General features: G+C 44.5%; 2 protein-coding genes across 2 annotated transcripts; one reads left to right on the forward strand and one right to left on the reverse strand.

Annotated features, from left to right (window-relative positions):
• The first annotated feature begins 1123 nt into the window (after positions 1-1123).
• On the forward strand, positions 1124-5185 carry MEST. The gene is made up of 11 exons (XM_015858257.2): positions 1124-1347; positions 1457-1536; positions 1619-1696; positions 2036-2172; positions 2494-2552; positions 2685-2725; positions 2814-2884; positions 3314-3415; positions 3602-3678; positions 3912-3975; positions 4418-5185. The coding sequence occupies exons 1-11, from the start codon at positions 1131-1133 to the stop codon at positions 4533-4535; spliced, it is 1044 nt and encodes a 347-aa protein (XP_015713743.1). The 5' UTR covers positions 1124-1130; the 3' UTR covers positions 4536-5185.
• Positions 5084-22800, reverse strand: COPG2 (COPI coat complex subunit gamma 2). Its single transcript, XM_015858646.2, is given in 24 exon segments — positions 5084-5587; positions 6540-6638; positions 6957-7095; positions 7595-7692; positions 8482-8653; positions 8866-9005; positions 9115-9177; positions 10043-10168; positions 11073-11166; positions 11567-11646; positions 11952-12195; positions 12557-12652; positions 13854-14042; positions 14670-14737; positions 15371-15504; positions 16096-16253; positions 17090-17176; positions 17728-17820; positions 18244-18319; positions 18657-18736; positions 19843-19914; positions 20501-20581; positions 21014-21066; positions 22671-22800. Coding segments are annotated over 24 exon segments (2610 nt in total). The 5' UTR covers positions 22708-22800; the 3' UTR covers positions 5084-5456.
• Between the last annotated feature and the right edge of the window lie 35 nt (positions 22801-22835).

Consider the following 22835-nt stretch of genomic DNA (forward strand, 5'->3'; position numbering starts at 1 on the left):
GTGCTATAGGGTGTTTGGGGGCTGTGGGGTGGCTATGGGGGTATAGGGTGGGTTATGGGGGCTGTGGGGTGGCTATGGGGGCATAGGGTGGGTTATGGGGGCTGTGGGGATGCTATGGGGAGGCTATGAGGGCATAGGGTGGGTCATGGGGGCTATGGGGGCTGTGGGGAGGGCCATTGGGAGGCTATGGGGGCATAGAACGGGTCATGGGGGCTGTGGGGAGGCTATGGGGAGGCTATGGGGGCATAGGGTGGGTCATGGGGGCTGTGGGTAGGCTATGAGGCTATGGGGGCATAGAAAGGGTCATGGGGGCTATGGGGAGGCTATAGAGGCATAGGGTGGGTCATGGGGGCCATTGGGAGGCTATGGGGGCATAGGGTGGGTCATGGGGGCTATGGGGAGGTTATGGGGGCATAGGATGGGTCATGGGGGCTGTGGGTTGGCTATAGAGGCATAGAAAGGGTCATGGGGGCTGTGGGGAGGATATTGGGGCATAGAAAGGGTCATGGGGGCTGTGGGGAGGCTATGGGGGCATAGAAAGGGTCATGGGGGATGTGGGGAGTCTATGGGGAGGCTATAGGGGCATATAAAGGGTCATGGGGACATAGGGTGGGTTATGGAGCCACGGGAAGGGTTGTGAGCTGGGTGTTGTGGGGATATGGGAAAGGTTATGGGGATACAACACTGTGGGTGTTGTAGGGTCGTGGGTGTGTTTTGAGAGCATAGGGGATGGTTATGGGGTCATGGGCGTGGGAAGGGTTATGGGGATGTGAAGTTATGGGGACATTGGGAGGGTTATGGGGGACAACAGGCATCTATGGGAACGTGGTTATAAGATTGGGTGGTTACGGGGATATAGAGGAGTTATGAGAACAGGGGTGTGGTTGTAGGGATGAGGGATGGTTTATGGGTATAGAAATGGTTATGGGGAGGATTATAGGCTTTACTGGGATTGGGGGTGGGTTATGAGGATGGGTGGGCAGTGGGGACATAGAGAGGGTTATGGGGTATGGTTATGGGATTTAGGGAATGGAGATGGGGGAGGGTAACGGGGAATGGGAATGAGGACATGGGGGAGGGTTATGGGGATGTGAGGTTGTGGGGACATGAGATGATGGGGATGGGGGGATATGGGGTGGACAGACATTTATGGGAATGAAGTTATAGGGACAAGCTCTCCCACCTCGTGCAGGATGAAGGAGTGGTGGGTGCAGGTGGGGCTGCTCAGCGTCCCGCTCCTGGCCGTGTACCTACACATCCCACCCCCACGGCTCTCCCCAGCGCTGCTCTCTTGGAAGGCCTCCGGAGCTTTCTTCACCTACAAACACCAAAGCATCTTCTATAGAGGTGAGGACACCTCATGGCCACCAGGAAATGGGGTTGCGGGTGATATCTGGGCTAAAATCCTTTAGTTTTGGTGGTGATACACCTTGAGGTCTTTCCATTCCCTCTGTAGATTCCACTGGTGCTGTGGGCAGCTCTGACGTCGTCATCCTCTTGCATGGCTTCCCCACGTCCAGCTACGACTGGAGCAAGGTGAGAAGATGTGGACACCCCGCTGGGATTCCTCCCTTCTGGCAGAGCTCCTATTTTCCTACATCTTTTTTCTTCCTTGCAGATATGGGAAGGTCTGACCCAACGCTTCCACCGGGTGATAGCTCTGGATTTTGTAGGGTTCGGGTTCAGCGATAAACCTGTACGTAGCCTGGAAAGAGGAGCTATTATGGGTTTGTGGATTGGCGTTCATTTGGGTTTCATATCCCAGTTTCTTCCCCCTGTTTGTAATTTCTAGAGAAGGAATGAGATGTTCTAATAGCAGAAGGGATAAATAAGGTTCATAGTGGAGGTGTGTTCAGTCACTGCCCTTCCTTGGGTGTGAGGTCCTTTAGGAGATATGGAGAATGGTTACGGGGACATCCCAACCGGTTGGGTTGGCTGCTCTGAGCTCACATCTCCTCCATCAGGGTCTTTATTTTGGAGTGTTTGTGGGTTCATAGAGGCCATGCTCTCACAGTAGTTCTCCTTTCCTTGGCAGAGGCCCCACCATTACTCCATCTTTGAGCAAGCCAGCATCGTCGAGCGGCTGGTGCGTCACCTCGGCCTCCACCACCAGAGGATAAACCTCCTGTCCCACGATTACGGGGATACGGTAGCACAGGAGCTGCTCCACAGGTTGCTGGTCTGCTTGTTTCGTGGTCGTAGAATCAAATGGTTGTTTTGGAAGGGATCTCAAAGGTCATCGAATCACGGGAGGTTGAGTTAGAAAACGGAGATCGTAGAATCGTGGGATTTGGGGTTGAAAAGGACATTGGAGATCGTAGAATCGTGGGATTTGGGGTTGAAAAGGACATTGGAGATCGTAGAATCGTGGGATTTGGGGTTGAAAAGGACATTAGAGATTGTAGAATCGTGGGATGTTGGGTTGGAAGGATGTTCTTAGAGATGTCCTGCAGCTCATAGAGGGTGTTTCACCATCTTCCCTTCTGCTCCCAGGTACGAGCACAATAAAACTGGCAGCATCCTGATCAACAGCCTCTGCTTGTCAAATGGAGGTAAGGTTTTCCCAGCACACTGCGATGTAGGGTCAGATTTTAGAGATCCTTTGGCTACGATTGCTGAAAGACTGGGAAATGCAGAACAAAACAATTAGGGCATTACAACTCTGTTCTCTGTGATCCTTCCAGGAATCTTCCCTGAGACATACTACCCCAGATTCATACAGAAGGTGAGCTGCTGCCTGTGGGAAAAGCAGACCAGAATCATCCACCTGTGCCCTACAGAGCACTGCCACCTACTTCTTCCTTCTGCCCCAGGTTCTCAAGGATGGAGGCTTGCTGTCCCCTATCATCACGAGGCTGATGAACTTCTTCTTCTTCTCCAGAGGGTGAGTTGGGTTCTGTGATGCCTGGTTCCATCCATGGGTGGGGGATGTGAAGGGTGAGTGTGGGGATTTACATATTGGGTATTTGGCAAAGAGAGAGAAATCCCAGGCAGTGTCCCAGCAGAAGTTTGTTCCTGGATTTGAATAATGGTTTAGATGCTCCAGAGTTGGAAAAGTGGTTTATTTTTCCAGAATCCTTCTCTCCTATGAGGATGGAATTGCACATGTTAGAAGCAATAAAACCTCTTCACACTTTACATAAGGTATAGGATCAGATGTGTATTTTCACCAGATATTTCTTTGATTTCCAAAAAGCCTTCGGGTCAAATGTGAAGTGTGTTTGGGAGATGACTTGTAGGGTTTGCTGGCACCCATGTGTTTCACAGCATAAGGTGGGAGCGCTGACCCTTTTGTGCCCTGGACTCCTTTCAGGCTTGGAGCTGTCTTTGGGCCATACACGCAGCCCTCACAGGCAGAGTACTGGGACATGTGGACGGCGGTGAGGACCAACGATGGCAATCTGGTTGTGGACAGGTATGCTGCTGGGATTGCTCTTGGGTTTGACGCTTCTGAAGGTTGCCAGTGCTCAGCCAGGTGTCTGGATATAGGACTTTCAGTCTCTAGATGCTTCTGTTGGGCTTTGGGATCACTGTTTACCCCCCAAAAGATGTAGGGTGTGATCTGAATGCATCAGCTGTGTAACAACGGGCTTCTCTTCAGTATTTTGCAGTATATAAACCAGAGGAAGAAGCACAGAGACCGCTGGGTTGGGGCTTTGATGTCCACCTCTGTCCCACGTAAGTAGGAACTGTTTCTTTTTCCATTTGGAGTAAGGCTCCCATCCCCAGAGGCACTGAAGCGTGGTGCTGGCTCCTTCCATTCATCAAGGAGCTTCTTGCAGTGCTGATAACAAGGCTCAAGTTGGGTCTGTGCAGGGGTGGCTCCAGTTTAAGGTTCAGTTGGATCACTTCTTTGGCTTGGTTGACGATGTCCTTGGATACAAAAGCTCAATTTGTACTTCTTTTTGCAGTACATTTAATCTACGGGCCCCTGGACCCTGTGAATCCACACCCAGAGTTTCTCCAGCTTTACAAGTAAGACACAGAGCAGCAGTAAGCAGCTGGGGTTTCATTTCACCCACATTCACATGGGGTTTTGTCTCAGCTCCCTTTCCATGGGCTGGTTTTCTTTTTTACCTCCAATCTACATGGTCAGGCAGTACAGTAGTTTGGAAATTGTTTCCCAGTTTTAGGCATCAGAGTAACAATTCTTAGTCACAGCTATTATGCATGCGATAGTAAATCTTAAGTGCTTGATTTCGGAAGATAGAACAGGGGTCAGTTGCAGCTCTTTTGGATTTCTGTGGTTGATTTCAGAAGATAGAACAGGGGTCAGCTGCAGCTCTTGGAGTGTTTTTGGTGTCCAAATCCAAGTTATGGAGAGAATCCTACCTGTGAAATAAAGCATTCACCAGCTGGTGGATTTCTGAGCTTGCTGCAGTTCCTGTGTTTAAGTCTTGCTCCATTCTTCCAACAGAAAAGTGCTTCCCATGTCTACAGTGTCAGTGCTGGATGACCACATCAGCCACTACCCCCAGCTGGAGGATCCAACAGGTTTCCTGAATGCGTATTTGAACTTCATCAACTCCTTCTGAGCTGCTGCAGCTCCATTCTCTCTATTTACAGTTCAAGAGACCTTCATTTTTATCTCCAGATACAACACTTTGGATCTGTAAGCCCCCAAAGTATAGACAGCAACGCCGCGTTGTATTTGTGCCTGTCAAGGGCCATCCAAGCACCATAATTTTGGCTTTGATAATCTCTCTTTACAAGGAGGTCAGCACAAGGTCCCTCCTTCCCCTTCTATTTCCAACATTTGATAAAGGACTTTTTGTAGCTTGAAGCCCCGGAGAAAGCTGCAGTGGTGTTTGGTATAATCTGACAAGGTTCAGAGAACTGTTATTCTGCAGTACAAAAGGAATATGCCATTCAAAGGCAAAGTTTAATCTCTATATACATTGGGTTGTTGGTTTTTTTTGTCTCTATTTTACACCAAATTATCTAAAGAAACTACATTTATGGGCTGGCAGAGTCTGCAGGGTTTGTGTGTTTAACTACTTACATTTAACAGCACCCCTTTAGGAATAAGGGGCTTCTGCTGAGGCTCATTTTTTTTGAATGGAAGACTTAGAAGCAGACAGAATTAGAAGAAGAGTTTTCTATTTTATTGACTGTCATTCATAGGAATTCCACTTGAACCAGTGTTTATTTTCTGTTAATAAAAATTGGTTTTGACAAAAATCCAGTTCCATTTCTCTTACCACCTACATCTTTTATTTTCCCTGCTCTACTTGCCAGTGGCCAGAGACAATAAGTTAGAGAGGAATGAGAGAGTGATGGTGAGGGGAAGGACAAGGGAAAGGCTCAGTTCCAGCCACTACTGTAACATCATACAAAATGTTTACCAAATTGAGGAGTAAAAACCAACATGCAGAAGGACAGACAGACTGCTTGGATCTGGTTAACACCCAGCTGATGTTTGCAAAGTTTCCACTGTAGCTGAGGCACTGTAACACTCAGCCTACAGAAGCCAGGATGACATCTACAGGCATTTCTTCCTTGCTTCTGACTGTCACCTGCATGGTCACGCCATCTCCCAGCGCAAGCCTGGACCTTACCAGCACATCACAACCACCTCTGTACACACCTGAAGACCAAAAACAACAAGAAGACAGATTGAGCTTGTGGCCATTTGCATTGGGATTAAGCCAAAACTTTAAATTCCTTCAGCTCTTGAGGCCAAGACTGAAGATAATAACAGACATTCAGACACAGCATGAGTTGCTGGGGGGGGGCAGGTAGATTCAAATGGACAGAAACCGGGAAGGGAATAGCTAAAGCCCACTTCCAGTTTGATAAGGCAATACACTGCAATTCTGCCATGAAGGCACAGTCCACTGGCTCAATTTCCAGTGGCTGCCTAGAAGCATAAGTCTGAACCACTATTACCAAATAAATGTGGACACAACAGGCCATTTTAGGATGGGGCTTTAGTGGCAGGAACTTGAAAACAAAATAGTCCTAGAAATCTACTTCTAGCAAGGAATTTAGTCCTAGAAATCTACTTCTAGCAAGGAATTTAGTCCTAGAAATCTACTTCTAGCAAGGAATTTAGGTCCAGAAATCTAACTACTAGCAAAGGAATTTTAGTCCTATATAAATCTACTTCTAGCAGGAATTTAAGTCTCTAGAAATCTACTTCTAGCAAGGAATTTAGTCCTAGAAATCTACTACTAGCAAGGAATTTAGTCCTAGAAAATCTAACTTCTAAGGCAAGGAATTTAGTCCTAGAAATCTACTTCTAGCAAGGAATTTAGTCCTAGAAATCTACTTCTAGCAAGGAATTTAGTTAAGTGTTTATGGAAGTTCTTATTCAAAGGATTCACTGCTGTTCCCACATGTAGAATACCTTCATGCTGAGACATACAGCCTGAGTACACCCACAGCAGCAAACTGCAAAATGAGCACCAGCTGCATTCAACTCACAGCTCTCCACAGAGAGGAACGAAGTGAGCAGAATCTCCTAACCTATTTCCCATCGTGTAGTAAAAACATCTGCCTGTGTGAGAAACATGGAAACAAACAGTGTGAATACGTACCAGCTAAGTAGAGCGTGTGAGAATTTTTGTTCTCTGGCACTTTATCTGATCGCTCGCAGGGCTGCATGCCCAAGAACTTGATGATGTTATTGACAGCTTCTGCATTCAGAAATTGAAAAAGGAAAGTTATCACCAGCTCGGTGCCAAGCTTTCTGTGAGAACAACTAACTTGTGATGTCCTTTCTGCTGTCTTAACAGCCTAGAAAGGCACTCCTCCCTTCAACCAGCCTCAGCCTGAGAACTGCCACGCTTCCACTCATGACAGTCCCAATACTGCAACACAAAGCTTTGTAACTGGGACATATCACGTTAGAAGGCACCAAATCCTCCTCCTCCCACACTAACTACCTTCTTAGAGTGGAAGATTTACCAGGATTACTACATGGGTCAGTAATAAATGAGGTCAAATAATCTTACCGTCAAGGGTTTTAATTGAACCCAGTGCAAAGGTTTCTTCTTTCTCGAAGTCATCTCCCACTTCTTCCCACGCAGCTGCAAAGTTGGGTTTCAAAACCTTCTGGATATGGTCAGACACTGTCACCTCCAAATCTTCCAGCTGACAGGAAAAAAAGCAAGGGAGATTTTCAGCTGCTGCTTACAAGAAGGATTCAACTCTTCGAAAGAAAAACAAAGGCAGAGCAGCACTTTGATGAGACAACTCTGGCTTTAATTTCAGAAGAAACACATGATAATACACGAAAAAAAGCAGAGAAGTCAGTATTTATGGTGGCCACCTGTAAAGCTTAGAAGAAAAATATACAGAAAAGAAACAGTGAAACCAAAGGAGAGCAGAAAATGGGACAATTGCTTTTTTGAGTCAGAGCTATCGCTTCTTTCACACCTGCTGCCACAAATCCTATGTTCATATGGCACTAAAGCCAAACTAACTTCTGTCAGAAGCATGGTGTTGGGTAAGGATCTGAGCAGTCATGAGCTAGAAGATTTTGGAAACAGTGTTTCAGGTACACCCTGTGTTCTCTTCTACTGGCTTTAGATCTGATAATCATATACTTAGAATTAATGACAAAAAGACATAAAAACAGTCCAGAACTCACCACGTACTCATCATCATAGCCATCTTCATCTGGGACTCCAGTGTTTGGGTCACAGTCCCGGACAGTGAACTTCATTGTGCAACTGAAAGTACAAGCAACTGGGGAGGAAAGGAAAAGCCCGTAAAGGTTAATGGTACAGTTTCTTCTGCTTGAGCCCTTGCTTCCCAAAAAAGAAACTTGGAGGAAAATACATCAGATTTTTCCCCCAAAGATATAGACAAGGCAGTGGTCAAAACACTTTCCATCTTAAAGAATTTCCCCTAGAATCCAAGATGAAGACCAAAGGAAGATCTCAGAAGGGGAGCATACAACAGTGTGAAAAGCACAGCTCCACCAACTTGCAGAGTGCTGAAGCATGGCCCAGTCAGCATCAGCCACCAGGAGAAACACTGCAAGGGTTCCTGACAAGTGGATCCAAAAATCACAGTTTAGGGATTCACACTAGTTCTGATCTTCTGCTACCCAAAAAATCCAGCTCACTGATAAGCTGAATCATGTGAAATCAACTTCAGATCCAACTGAGCTTATTTGAAGCATGAACAAGTCAGCAGAAAGAAATAAAGGTCTAATCTACCCATTGATTTTTACTCCGTTAGCATTTTTGTTTTGCTGACTCTGTTCCCAAACACCACCCCAGCATCCCTGCTTTCATCAACTCAAGGTAATAAACTCAAGTTTCCTGTACCACCTGCATTCTATTCCTCACTACCACCTCATTTTTCATCATCCAACATGAATGATTAGTTTAAAAAAATGATGTGTACTATTTTGCACAAACACAGGTCCTACATAAAAACCAACATGTAAAGCAGATGAGAAAAGCAGCACTGGAATCTTAGTATGGACTCGAATCCCACAGACCAAACATTTTAACAACTGATGGGTACCTGCAGTGGGGTCATCCTGGGGCATCTGGACGAGGGTGTAACACATGCCTGGCTGGTTATAAGCCAGGCTGGGTGCTGGGATGCAGCAGATCACATCATAAGCATCCGATGGCTCCATCTGCACAGTGACTCTCTCTAACAGTTGATCATTTAACGTGTTTGTGCAATCGAACTGCAGAAGTATAAGATGAAAAGGTCTCAAGAGCAGAAGCATTTCTAATCAGCAGCTTTCCTCAGATTAGCTAAAACGCTCTGGCAGCAATGCTTAATTTCCCTTAGAATCATAGAATGGCTTGGGTAGGAAGGGACCCCAAAGACCATCAAGTTCCAAGCCCCCCCGGGCCCACAGGCAAGGCCACCAACCTCTAGATGTGGCACCCTTACCTGGAAAACAATGTGATTGGTGAACACATGTTTGATACAACGAACAAAATACTCTGTTTCTGCTTCTGTGAGCTGCACTGGCTCTGAAGACTTGAATAATGGCCCCAAGCTCTTGAACTCTGGAATGGCTGCCAGTTGCTCTGCACAGAGAGGAAAAGGAAACAGACACTCAGTGATAGGCATGCCCATCCCTCCCACCTGACCTGTAGCAATCCTCCCACTACTTCAAGCATTGATCTTCTCTCATACCTTGGAATATATCCTGACGTGAAGGGGCAACTTTTTCAGGTTTGCTGGTCACTAGGGAAATCTCTGTGACAAGAAAAGACATTGTGCTGTTAGCTCCACCGTGCAGCTCTAAATGCCTTTGTATCTATGCTAAAAACTCATTAGCCTGTAGCACTTCACACATTGTGTTCATTACCACTGCCACTTCATTACACATGTGTTTAAAAGCCTCTTCTGCTGGGCAATATTGGATTGCATGGAAAGATTTGATGATGAAGGCACACTGTAGTCTAGAATAGCCAGCTAAAAGCTCACTACACTGACTGCATGACTGCTCCACTTTCACTGCACAGCACAACCACAGCTGTGATATACGAGCACAGCAGTACTCAAGACAAGCTGCCATTTCTCATAAGTCATTAACTTCTTCACTCTGCTTATGTGAGATCATTCAAGCCAGGGAATCTGAAATCCCATATCTAAAAGATAAGAAAATGAGACAAGGAAAAAAAAAACAAACAACAACCCTACAATGCTTTCTAGAAAGGTTTTCCAAGGCCAAGATGCAAGATTACACAAAGTCAGAGGATGAAGCCAGTGAAATGATTTGGTTCTTCTGGAACGTGTTTTTTCTCAAGCATTTATGAGATAATAAATTCTGATGACGTACAAACTTCCCTCTGATAATATCAGCAGAATGCATAACACCATCTTGCCAACCCTTTTTTATTGGGGGGGGGGAAGAGGTTGTTTTCCTTCCTCTGTGAAGCTCAGACAGGCTTGCTCAGGCAAAGTCTGTAACACTAAACTGCATAACGCATTCAACTTAGCCAGCCTTAACCTCATCCAACCAGGACAGCAGCCAATTTACAGATATTATGTATCATTATGGCAACCTGAACGGTTACAGTCTTGCCTAGAACCTGATTACAGGAAGTCTGAGCATTACCTGCTTTCTGTTCAAAGATGGGCGCAGTGGCCAGAGGAACTGTTTTCATATCAAAAGGTTTGTCAGAAGGCTCCAGTGTATATTGGTGCAGGGCTTTCTCCATTCCAGGAACAGAGACAGTCAGCCCTGCAAAGCAGAAAAGCAGGCAGAAGATTTTAGTTTCGACAGGTGGAACTGTCAAAAAACCTACAGGCACTATGATACAGGGCTGACAAATAAACACAGCCAGTTTTGTATTGCCTAGAAGCCACAAGGCACCAGAGTCCGAAAAACTTAGCAGTGTTCATGTCACATCCTTCTTGAGATCAAGTACAACTATTCATAAAGTTCTCCTCTGTAGCCTGTCCTTTGGATCAGACTGCAGAGAAAAACTCCTGCATGGAATCTAGAGTTCACAGCTAGATGGACTTGGACTTTGGCTAACAAACAGCTGGTTAAAGTACTTTAATTTCTTAGTCAACACACACACATTTGCATCCATGCACACACATGAAGTACATAAAGATCCTAAATAGAATTAAAGAGCTGAAGATGACACAGAAACCCTTTTCCAAAGGGCACTGGAGCCTAAATAGATCACTTGAGAGAAGAATAGTCTTAAATCTTAATCCCTTTGCTTGCATGATCTTTCAGCCACAGGACCATAAAACATTTTTATAACCAACGGTCACAGCAAGATGTGTCAACCTCATTTTTTTTTTCCACGGAGAAGACAGAGCAAAGGTTAAGAAACTTGGTCTAAGCAGAGAAAGAGGCAATGATGAAAACACCCATCCGACATTCCTGCTCTGTTTACCTAACAGCCTTTCCCATACCTTGTTAAATATGCCATTCTCAGTTAGCATGAATATTGCTCAGCAAAGCACTAGTAACAGAAAAAAACACGTGGTTATGCTCCTTCTGGTTATTCTGACCCAGGTTAGACAAGATTCCTTATAGTCAGACTCTTCTTACAGCAACAAAACCCATCCATAATGTGAAATAATAGCTCAGACTTCTAAGGGTGCACAGAATCCTCCCTGTCACTCACCATTAAAAATATAAGCAGCATTCAGGGCTATCTGCCTTTGCTGAAGAACATTCAAGTAGAACGTTGCTCTGTCCCGAACTTCATCATCATACACCTGTTGTGGAGAACAGGAGGGCAGCAGTCAGCTCTCTCAGGAAGGTATAAGGCCATTTATGAAGGCAAGAGATGGAAATATGTGAAACTGGGACAGCTGAGATCACTACTCAGCCATATACAAGTTACTCTCTCTGAGTAACATGGAAACCTATTTTCTTACTACAGATGAATGCAGAAGTACGCATGCTTACTACAGCACTGTCTATTTATTGCCTTCTAAGGAACATTCTCATATCAGATTGTCACTGACACACCTACAGCAGTCCTGAAGAAGCATAAAGAGACACCCTCTGCTTAGCAGAGCCTACACACATTCTGGCTTGGTCTAACTTGCTTCTTCATGGATGCAGAATGCCAGAGTTACCAGCTCTCACTGCATACACAGCAATCATACTCACTCACCTCTGCAGAAGCACCAAGATGCTTGGGAGAAGATTCTCATTCTGGGCACCAAACTTTGCTAATGCACTTACAGCAGCTGAAAGAGAAAAAGAGGTGGCAGAGGTGCTAAATCCATCTGCAGACATGTTTTCACAGCCATATTCTGAGTGTTGTGTGCACTGTTCTCCTGCAGTTCCTATTAAAAAGGTTGTCACTTTCACACCACAAACCCTTCAGTGATATGCAAAGACTAAACTACACCCTTATTTTCAAGAATAGTTAAATGTTATTACATTAACATTACATTAACATTAATGAGATTACAGACCAAGGTCACCTTAACAACCCTGCAATCCTTTTGCCAAGAACCATAAAGCCATCGGTCTTTTGAGGAGAACTTACCAGCCCTCACAGCCTCATTCTCCAGCACCACCCTGTTGAATATGAAACGAATGTATTTGGATGGAGATGGAGTCCTGGGCCCCTCTTTTCCCAGCAGGTGTAGGATCTTTGTGGCGAGGACAGTGTGCTCGCAGTCCTCAATGAATTCACAGAGGTGAGACAAGCCTGTTTCTTTGCTCTCTGAGTTTTCCTCAATGATGCTGATGATGCAGTCCACAATGGCTCGCTTGTACTCAAAGCCTCCCTGGGAAGAGAAAAACAAGAACACTCATCAGGGCAGGCAGAGCTCAGACCACAGTGCTGCACAGCTCCCCTCAAGCTTTGATTACTTCTTCCCATTAGGGAAAAAGAACACAATTGTATATAAACAGAAAAGAGGAGGCAGGCTGGATAATCTAACATGGTCTTCCCAGTATCCACAGGTCAATACAGGTACAGCATCTTAGAATTTCTACAGATAGGTTTGTTTTATGTACCACCTCTAATTCATAAGCATCTTTCAGACAGGTTTGACCCACATAATAAACAGGTTTTTGGTAATTACAGTCCCTTCCCACCATCTGAGCTACCTGCCAAGAACTAAACCAAGGATGTTTCAAACCTACATCGTCCCTGAGCATGTTGGAGAGGAAAGTCATCATGACGCTGTGTTTCCGAGGGTATTTCTGGCACAAAGCACTGATAGCCTGCACTACCACTACCTGCAAAACAACAGAGACAGATGTTAGTCACACATTTATCTTTCTATGAAGGCACAGGCTTCTCACTATCTCAAACTGTCATCTTGACAGATCACATTCTTGTACAAGAAGGATGAAATCTGGAACTCTCAGCATAAATGCAGTAACAACTCCACATCAACATGCTGCAAGACTTGGCCTTGCTAGGAGGACTATATTCTGGAATGAATTCAAAGGCCCATTCCTCTCTCTGCCCTCTGATGACCCTGACCTAATTCCAACTTGACAGACCACATTTTGTCCCCAAAGCTCTTTGCAGTTTCAAACTTACTGTTTTTAATAAGTAAAAGAAATAAGTTTTAGATAAGTTAAGACCTCTGCATGCTGATACCAGCTTTGCATAGTCATGCAATACTCCTCAAGGCAGCTCTGCAATGTGAGAGGGACACATACAGATGAACAACCCCTAACCAAGTTATTACCTGATTTTATAGTGGCTTTACAGTATCAGACTGAAGCAATATAGACTCAAGTCAAACAGTTAAAATCCCTCTCCCTCTCCAAGTGGGTAACCGGAAGACAGTTGAGAGTTTTATAGGAAACTACATAGGAACCAGTTATCAACCAAATGATGTTTATCATTTTTTGGAGTGGTGAGAGGAAATAAAACAGTATTTCACAGAATCATAGAATCACAGAATGGCCTGAGTTGAAAAGGACTTCAAAGATCACCTAGTTTCAACCCCCTGCTATGTGTAGGGTAGCCAACCACCAGACTAGGCTACCCAGAGCCACATTCAGCCTGACTTTGAATGCCTCCAGGAATGGAGCATCCACAACCTCCTTGGGCAACCTGTTCCAGTGCACCACCACCCTCTGGATTAAAAACTTCTTCCTAATATCTAACTTAAACCTCCCCTGTTTTAGTTTAAAACCATTCCCCCTTGTCCTATCACTGACCACCTTTGAAAACATCCATTCCCCCTCCTCTTTATATGCTCCTTTCAAGTACTGCAAGGCCACAATGAGGTCTCCTCACAGCCCTCTCTTCCATTTTGACAGCTGGAAAACAGATGAGTGCACCTTCTAAAACATAAAGCTGGCTTTGCACTATCAGACTTTAATAAATCACTGGAGGGTGAACAAATGGGAAAAGCTTAATAAAAACAAGAATGGGAGAAAAACCTGCAGCTGGAAAGAGCAGAGGCCTCCAATGCCACACCTTAAACTCATCTGATATTTCTGACACGAAGGAAGAGATCTGTTTCATGAGCCTGTCCACGCTGCTCTCGCTCCCAGTTTTCAGCAATGTGGTGATGGCCAGGGTGGCTATGCTGCGGTTGGAGTCTGTCACAAGGTTCTCCAGGTCTAGATTACAGGCAGTGACTGCGGATGGATGTTTCATGGCCACCTGCAAAGGAAACCATTTCAAAGCTACAAGGGAGCAGTGGCATCCTGCAATTCAAAGCTTCGCTGGGATGCCCAGTGTTCACAAAGCATCTCTTTTTTTCCCCAATTACTTCTCTGTTTTGCAAGGACTGCAATTCAGCCTACATCATATGACTGCTGGCAGGGTGTAATCACAGCTCAGGTTCTTCACTATTTGAAAGGAACTCTCCTAACTGTACATTACAGCTCATGGGTTTTGTAGCCACATGGCTCGACTCAAGTCTTGCTCTACTACTGCTATAGCTTTAGAATCGGAATGTTATTTCCTCCATACGTTCTATTTATACCTTTTCCAGCATTAAATATTCAAGGCTCTGCTTCTGGTATAGCTGAGAGCTCACAAGTTATCCAGCTACAGCTTATAGTAGGCTTATGGTCCAGAAATGAGCAAAAACGGCAGAAAAGATTTCTGTCACACCAGAAAATCTGGCATGGAAAAGCCAATCTTCCAACAAGGAGTATTTCTGAATACAGTAATCACATGAAGTAGTTGCTCTGTTTTAGGCAACGCACCATCAGGCACCAGAGCCTGGCTTTCTCTGATGGCTCAGAGATTTGTGCTTGTTTAGAAGATCTTGGAATCACTCACCTTATTAAGGGTCCGTACAGCTGCATATCTCAAGACAGGTTTGGGAGAACTACAGAAAAGCTGGAGCACTGAAAATAAAGAATCAAGAGAAGTAAACCGTGACATAATGCTACAGAGAACGTCAAATACAACCTGGCTCTAGGCACCTTATGAGAGCCTTTATGCCCACAACAGATGTAGAAAGGGAAGTTGCCTTGTACTGCCCCTCTGATATTCAGAGGTGCAAGTAGTATAATAAGAAGTCACCACTGCAGAAAATCAAATATAATCTTGTTCTAAAAATGGGAGAAGGAAGTCATGTGTATTCCCATCCAACTGCAGATGGAACACTGAACATTCATGCAGTAATTTACCACTAGTTTCAAAAGCAGATTGAAAATGGCCTCCAGTTTTACACCATACAACAATAACACTGTTCGTCTAGTAGAAAGTGTCACATCTGTTCTATCAAGTCCTCCTCTACCTTTTCCCTCCCACCTTCTCCTTCTGTAGATAGCACCTCTGCTGCCCCCTCTCTACAGCTCTGAATTAAATGGGGAAGAAGGAATCCACTTTCCATCCAGAAGGCCCTGAACTTGAGGACAAGCAGAGCATTTACATTTTGACTCCAGTGCTTCATTTAAGCTGTACCTGCCTCTCCAATGTGTTTTTCCACCCTTTCTATCAGCCAAGAAAGTGGGAAAAAGGATCCTTGAACCAACCTGAAACAGCAGGTGCCAGCTCCCTTGCTGTGCAGTTTGGCAAATGGATGATTGCAGAAGCAGCTTCATAAATAACCATTTCGTGCTTATTCCGCAGACAGCTCTCAATGAAGTCAAAGAGTGGACTTTCATGCCTACAAAAAGAAGTTTCACGCTGTGATGCTGAACTACATACAGATCCCAACACGGTGCTGCTGAGAACATGACAGAAAGCACAACTGGCGCATGATTCTCTTGTTCCTTGCATTGCTGCATAGCTCAACTCATACTTGAACAACAAAACTCCAGTTCCCTACTATTCCATTCATCTTTAGCTCATCTTCTACAAGCCACAACTCCTGGTTTCTAGAAATACTTTGTTAATTATGTATTACACATCACTAATAAAAATGTTCACTGATCAAACAATTTCACCATGAGATGAATTTCCCATAGATCTCTGCCAGCATGAGAGCAGATTAAGATAGATCCTTCTGCCTTCAAGGCTGTAGCATAGGCAGGTGTTGTGTTTGAACAGCATCTAACTAGAAAAGCACAAGTCTCCTCCCCTCCTGAGATGGCTCACCAGTTTTAATCCCCCTGACAGCTGAACTCTGCTGGTATGATGTCAAACCTTATCACACAACTACCATACAAACCGCTACTCATCAGCTCTGCCTACTTCTACCTACTCCTTATCTCAAAGCACAATTAATTTTGCAGTTCACATGCTGTTCTTTTCTTACCCTTCTTCAGATTCCTTCAAGAGTTTGCTTGCGATTCGGATCAGCATGCAGTATGCAAACTGGGATTTCAGGCCAGACTTTGTGAACTTATTCAGCATCTTGGAAACTGCGAGACGGTCATTTTTCCTAAGGTGGTAGAGCAGCCCCAAGGCATGGTACTAAGAAACCAAAAACAGGCACAAGAACACATGAAGACATTGAATACACGGTGCAGTTGGAAAAGGTAAATTGTTAGCTTTCTTCTGTGCCTTACAATTGCAGTCTCTCAGCACTAGTTCCTTCTAGTCTCAAATGATCTGAGTCTCTTGACAAGCAGCAAAGATCTGCAGCATTTCTTTTTCCTGTCTCCCCATTGAGAAAGCCTGAAAAGAGCTCCTCAGTTACTTTCTTCCCTTTTCTCCCCATTAAATGTCAAAATTCTTCAGCTTACTTAATGCTGATGCAGAATAAAGCTTGATTTTCTGGAGTATGTTTAATATCCAAGATATCCCAAGCCCTTTGAATCACAGCTGACTAGAAAAATCCTTGACACACTGAAAGTCCAAACCATAAGAAGTACAAATTGTAAAGTACAAAAGTCCAAACTGAAGTACAAAGGAGCACTTCCAGTTTCTTACCAAGGTTCTTTTTTTTTTGCCATGGGACTGATTCACATCAAGCTTAATCAAGCTGCTAACTGAGCACCAACAAAGCTGGTTTGGTAGATCTGTTGCTCCTTCTGTCTCATAACACTGAACATATGGAATGAACAATGGCATTCCAGCTACCAGAAGACTTGTGAGGATAGGGCAGAGGATTGCAATAAAGCACCATCTCTTAATTAATAAACCTTCAGTGGGATCGTGGGAAAACTTGTGATTTTTGAAGCTGTGGACTTCTTTCCCTCAAGTCAAAATTACCTTTTTTCCCCCCCCCCAGGAGAACAATAAAAAGTAATTGGTATTAATGCTTCTCCCAAAGTTGTTTGAACTTACAGAATACCACTGAAACATACCTGTACCATGATATTGTCACTGGAAGCTGCCTCCTGAGCCTCGTTCACCCACCGTTTGACTACATCGTAACTGATCTTCATCATATGCTGGAAGAAGCCACAAACTGAGACTGCAGACAAGCTAATATCAGAAGCACTGTGAAATATATGGGCACTGCTTTGATCCACCAGTGAGGCCAGCCTCTTTAGTGAATGCACTTATAAACCACTGTTTCTCTTGCACCTCAGACTCTCACACGTAATTCCTCCCTTTAAAACAAATATTAAGCAAACAAGATATTTCCAGCCTTTTCTCTTAAACATTGGAGAGAAAATACACAGTGAAAGTCTTCAGCTGTCCCATCTACCACATATCAGCAAAAATAATCTTGCATGGCAGTCTTATCATAGCAGCAATTCCACTGATTTCCTATTCACGTAGCACATAGCAAGGTGCTTTTACTTTCTGTTGCAGAACTCAAATTGCTCTTTCAGAACCAGCAGTGCCCATTCTTTCCCAGCACAGAACAGGTTGTTCTTAATCACTCACCAATCTGTTAAGCATTTTCATGGCCATCAGTATATTCCACTTTTGAAAACCAAGACAAGCCTCTCACTGGTTAAATTAACAATCCACACTAACTACATGCTTTACTTACTAAGGAAGACACTAGTGCAGAACTAGACACGCTGGGGACTTTGTCCACAATGGCTTGCTTCATGTACCTCTCAATGGCTTGTAACATTGTACCCTGTGGAAAAGGACGGGGAGAAAGGTATTGATACTCAAACTCCAGAGGCAGAGCACAAAGGCAGTTTTAAGACAATAACATATGCAGAACACATCCAAAAAAGCTCTGAAAAACACTTAAATCTGATTCTAAAACCACTTTCATTTGCAAGTGCCCACTCCTGAAGGTTCAGTGACATAATTCAAGTCCACAGCAAAGTAATCTGAGAGCAAAATCCATATCTCCAAAGCTCCTGCCTTTTAACTCCATGGCTTTGGTGCTATAGCTCCACAGAATTATCACATCATTGGATGGCTTTAGAGCAGCCCTCCCTAAAGTGGCAGCTCCACTTCTACTCTAAGAGTGCACCATGATACAGAGTAATCACTTGATTTTAAATACACTTGTCATCTCTGAAACAAAAGTGTTGTGATTTGTACTTACATCTGTGATCCTGCAGAGTGCTCTGATGGCTGGGCCTCGATACACATCTTCCTTCCCTGTCATGTCTTTGGTCAAGCTGAAATAACCAAGGAGAGCCTGTTAATGTTTCCTTAGCATCTCAGTGCCTCAGGTTGTTTGTGACATTCAGTTCCTCTCATTTATTTATTGTTCAAGCAGTTACTGCATAACTGCAAGGACCCAGAATTAGTTATTTGAAAACTGGTAACATTAGAGCCTGTAGAAATACATAGCATTATAAAACACGCTCTCTATTAAATTGCTTTGCCACGGACCTGGCTTATTTAGCTTTACTCATCAGGATTAAAGAAAAGGCCAGCAGCTAAAACAAACATGCTTTGATGCAGCTACTTGTTCCAGAGCTCTTGATATTGTGTCTCCAGAAGTTGTATTACCTGCTTGTGACAATGATGACATCCTCAGAAATATTGGCCATCTCTTTGATAGTAAGGTAACACATTCTTCTAAGGGTTTGCTGTGAAAACACATTAGAGAAAACCATTAAACTCAAAGGCAGAAACGAATGAACACTCATTGTTAGTTTTAAAAATGAGACACAGAACTCTTCCCCCTGCGTCTATACAAAGCATGAAAGTAAAACCATGCTTGGTAATCAGATAGCAGCCTTCCTGCTTTCAGACAAATCAAGAAACAAGTGAGAGAGATGTTACAGAATCACAGAATGGCCTGGGTTGAAAAGGACCACAATGATCATCCAGTTTCAACCCCCCTGCTATGTGCAGGGTCATCAACCACCAGACCAGGCTGCCCAGAGCCACATCCAGCCTGGCCTTGAATGTCTCCAGGGATGGGGCATCCACAACCTCCTTGGGCAACCTGTTCCAGGTTCCTGGGATAATAGATGATAAACTGAGCATGAGCCAGCAATGTGTGCTTACAGCCCAGCAAGCCAACAGTGTCCTGCACTGCATCAGAGGAGAGGTGGCAGCAGGGCAAGGGAGATGGTTATCCTTCTCGACTCTGCCCTCATGAAGCCCCATATGGAGCACTGCATCTGGGGTCTCCAACACAGGAAAAGTGTCAAGATGTTGGAGAGGTCCAGTGAAGGGCCATGAAGATGATCAAGGGCTGGAGCACCTCTCTTACGACGATAGTCTCAAGCCCCCAGGCTTGTTCAGTCTGGAGAAGGCTGAAAGAAGATCTAATGGCCTTGCAGTATTTAAAGGGAGATTACGAGCACAAAGGAAAGCAACTGTTTAGACAGGTAGAGAGTGATAGGACAAGGCACAATGGTTTAAAACTGAAGGAGGAAAGATTTAGATTAGATGTCGGGGGGAAGTTTTTCACCAAGAGGGTGGTGAGGTGCTGGAACAGGCTGCCCAGAGAGGCTGTGGGTATCCTGTTCCTGGAAGTATTCAAGGAAAGGTTGCATGGAAGGCCCAGGGCAATCTGATCTAGCACCTGGCAACCTTGTCTATGGCAAAGGAGTTGGAATTTGATGATCCCTGTGGTCCCTTCCAACCCAGACCATTCTATGATTCTACTGCAAACTGATTCACAAACAGAGCAGGCGAGCCAAAAAACCAGAGAGACAGAAATCATTAAACACTGGGTACTTACATCATTAGACTGAAACAATCTGGTCATTGCGAAAAAGGCTTCCGTAGCTTCAGTGGTTCCAAAATGTTCACCCTGAAAGTAGCACAAAAGATGAGAAAGAACTGTAATTATCCACTAGCCTCCACTCTATTTAGAATACCCACTCACACAGCAAGAATCTTCTCTTCAAAGACTTTTTTCCTCTTGTGAATAACAGTCCTTTCCTTGCTTTGTGCTTCCCACGAAATACACACCAAGATCACCTAAGTTACCCACTTGGTTTCAATCAAAAGTGTCATCCACAAGGATGGAGCAGTTCATCAAGTAGCCTCTGTCCCCTCTTCTGACATCACTGTGTCAACAATTGCTTTGGTTCTGTTAAGAAGGATGTGTGTAGAGATGACTTGTGCCAACCAGGACTGAACAGCTTAGAGCCACACCAGCTGATGGGAACTATGTTAGAAATTGCCTGACACAAGTGTGTGCATGAATCCTGATCACACAGTAACCTATAATAAATCTTCCCTCCTTACCACGCTTCCAATTTCTTCACAAACAAAAAGAACCTTTCACTCCATCACCCTCTACCTTATGCTCTTCTTTCACCTCCAAAATGAAAGTAATCAGAAATTCATCTTGTGAACATGCAATCTGGGTGATAAGACATGATTATAGTTACCTGGTTCAGCAAGTAAAGGATCTTGGTAAGTATGTGCAGGCATCTTCGTGGATTTATAGGAGTCTCATTAAAGATACGAGCCTGCAAACACAGCACAAATACTTATTACAGCATAACCCAACAATAATGATTTCTCCTTCACCAGAAAAATTAAAGCAGTCTGTTCTCAGCCCAGTAGCTTGTAACCTTTATTTCATTCTAAAATGCATCCTAATGAACATCCTCTTGGCACTCAGTTCAAGCTGGATAGGCAGCAATCTGAACCAGAGACAGTGATTTGGTTTATTACTTGGAACTAGCAAAATAATTTAAAATAGAAGTATAATCCAGACTATTTCAACTCAGCTCCTTTCATAGCATATCACTGAGTAACACTGTGTGCACTTTCACACCCACCCACTGTGATTTTAAATTGACTATCCACATTTAATCGTTCACATTTCCTGCTGGCTGTACTGTAACTCCTCCTCCAGCATTAGCAAATGCTTCCCAATCGAAACCAAACATTCATACCTCCTGAAGCACAGCACTCTTCTCCAAGTTCTGGAAAGGATTGGAGCCACTACCTGAGTTACAAGAGAGATCATGGTTAAGAAAATGCAGTCATCAAAACATCTATCTATCTATCTATCCATCTATCTATCTATATTGCATGGCTCCTTCTAGCCTGGCTCTTCCTAGGAGCTCAAATCCATCTATTGTGTGGTTATAAAGGGACATCTCAATCCCTTTGCCTTATTTTGGAGAACCAGCTACATCAATTACTATAATCTAATATAGTAGATTACATACTAGACATATAAGCTATATATTAGGTTACATACTAGACATATAGGCTATATATTAGATGATATACTAGACATATAAGCTATATATTAGATATCTAATCAATTGAGTTTGAGCCTCTTAGAGAAAGCAGAGAGAAGCCTCTGATTTCATAGAATATACGAGAGGTAAAATAAAGGTAAGGTGAAATAAGGTAAAAGAAAACCAGTCCCCCATCTTGAGAATCAGAGAATGGCTCGGGTTGGAAGGGACCTCAAAGATCATCTGGTTCCAAACCTCCGTCACAGCCACTAAATCAGACACCAGATCAACCTGCCCAGGTCCACATTCAACCTGCCCTTGAACACCTTCAGGAATGGGGCTCCCACAGCTTCTGTGCAAGCACCTCATCGCTCTCAATGAAAAACCTCCAACATCCGAACTAAATCTCCCCTTTTTAGTTTAAAAACCAATTCCCATTTGTCTTACCGCTACCCACATACATAAAAAGCTCTTTTCCCTCCTGCTTATCAGCTCCCTTTAAACACCAGAAGGCTGCAAGGGGAGCTTTCCACGGAGCATTCTCTTCTCTAAGCTGAAAAAGCCCATCTACCTCAGCCTGTCCTTGTAGGAGAGGTGCTCCAGCCCTTTGAGCATCTTCACAGCCACCCACTGGCCCAGTTCTAACAGGTCCACATCCTTCTTTTGCTTAGGCCCTAATGCAGCTCCAGGTGGGACCTCATGAGGTCAGAACAGAGGGGGACAATCTAAAAGGTCCACATCCTTCTTTTGCTTAGGCCCTAATGCAGCTCCAATACTCCACGTGGGACCTCAGGAGGTCAGAATACAGGGGGACAATCTAAAAGGTCCACATCCTTCTTTTGCTTAGGCCCTAATGCAGCTCCAATACTCCAGGTGGGACCTCAGGAGGTCAGAATAGAGGGGGACAGTGCCTTTCTGCCCTGCTATCTCCCTCTCCATTGACATAGCCCAAGACACTCTTTGCCTTCTGGGCTTATAATGCAAGATCTTAACAGCACACACATTCAACACAGCATCAATACACCAACTTGAACTGGGAGGGGGGGGTTATAAGACCTCAATAGATGGGTTCAGTGCAAGCTGAGCTCCATTTCCACATGACTTCGTGGAGTTTTTAATCACTGGGTGCTCCCAATGCTGTCCAAACCCTATAGACTCAATGGGAGGAAGGCTGTTATCCCAACACCGCTCCTCAATAACCACAAGGCCGAGCCCTGTTCCTCACAGGCCCGTTACCCGCTCCCCTCACGACCGTTACAGGCCGCACACCCCCTGCTATCCTCACATTGGCTCCCCACAGGGAAATACCACCCAGCCCTGATCCCTCTGCCTCCTTTTTCCCCCCCTGGAGACATTAACGGACCAGATTCCTCATCTTTTTTGTCAAACTTCTTGATCATGTCGCCAACACTCGCCCTCCTCCCTTCGAGCTGCGGCTCCTACCGGAAAACTCAGCGGCTCTCATCGGAACACCCGCCCCCTCGTGTGGTAACGTGTCGTCTGATTGGTTTATAGAGCTGTCACTCAA

Source organism: Coturnix japonica, chromosome 1 (assembly GCF_001577835.2).
Source record: "Coturnix japonica isolate 7356 chromosome 1, Coturnix japonica 2.1, whole genome shotgun sequence".
In the NCBI taxonomy this organism is placed as follows: Eukaryota; Metazoa; Chordata; class Aves; order Galliformes; family Phasianidae; genus Coturnix; species Coturnix japonica.

Excerpts from the sequence above, each read along its gene's own strand:
- MEST (XM_015858257.2), top strand. The coding sequence starts at position 1,131 with ATGGGGTGGACAGACATTTATGGGAATGAAGTTATAGGGACAAGCTCT. Across the intron at positions 1,537-1,618 it reads CCAGCTACGACTGGAGCAAG|ATATGGGAAGGTCTGACCCA; the intron begins GTGAGAAGATGT and ends TCTTCCTTGCAG. Across the intron at positions 2,553-2,684 it reads CCTCTGCTTGTCAAATGGAG|GAATCTTCCCTGAGACATAC; the intron begins GTAAGGTTTTCC and ends TGATCCTTCCAG.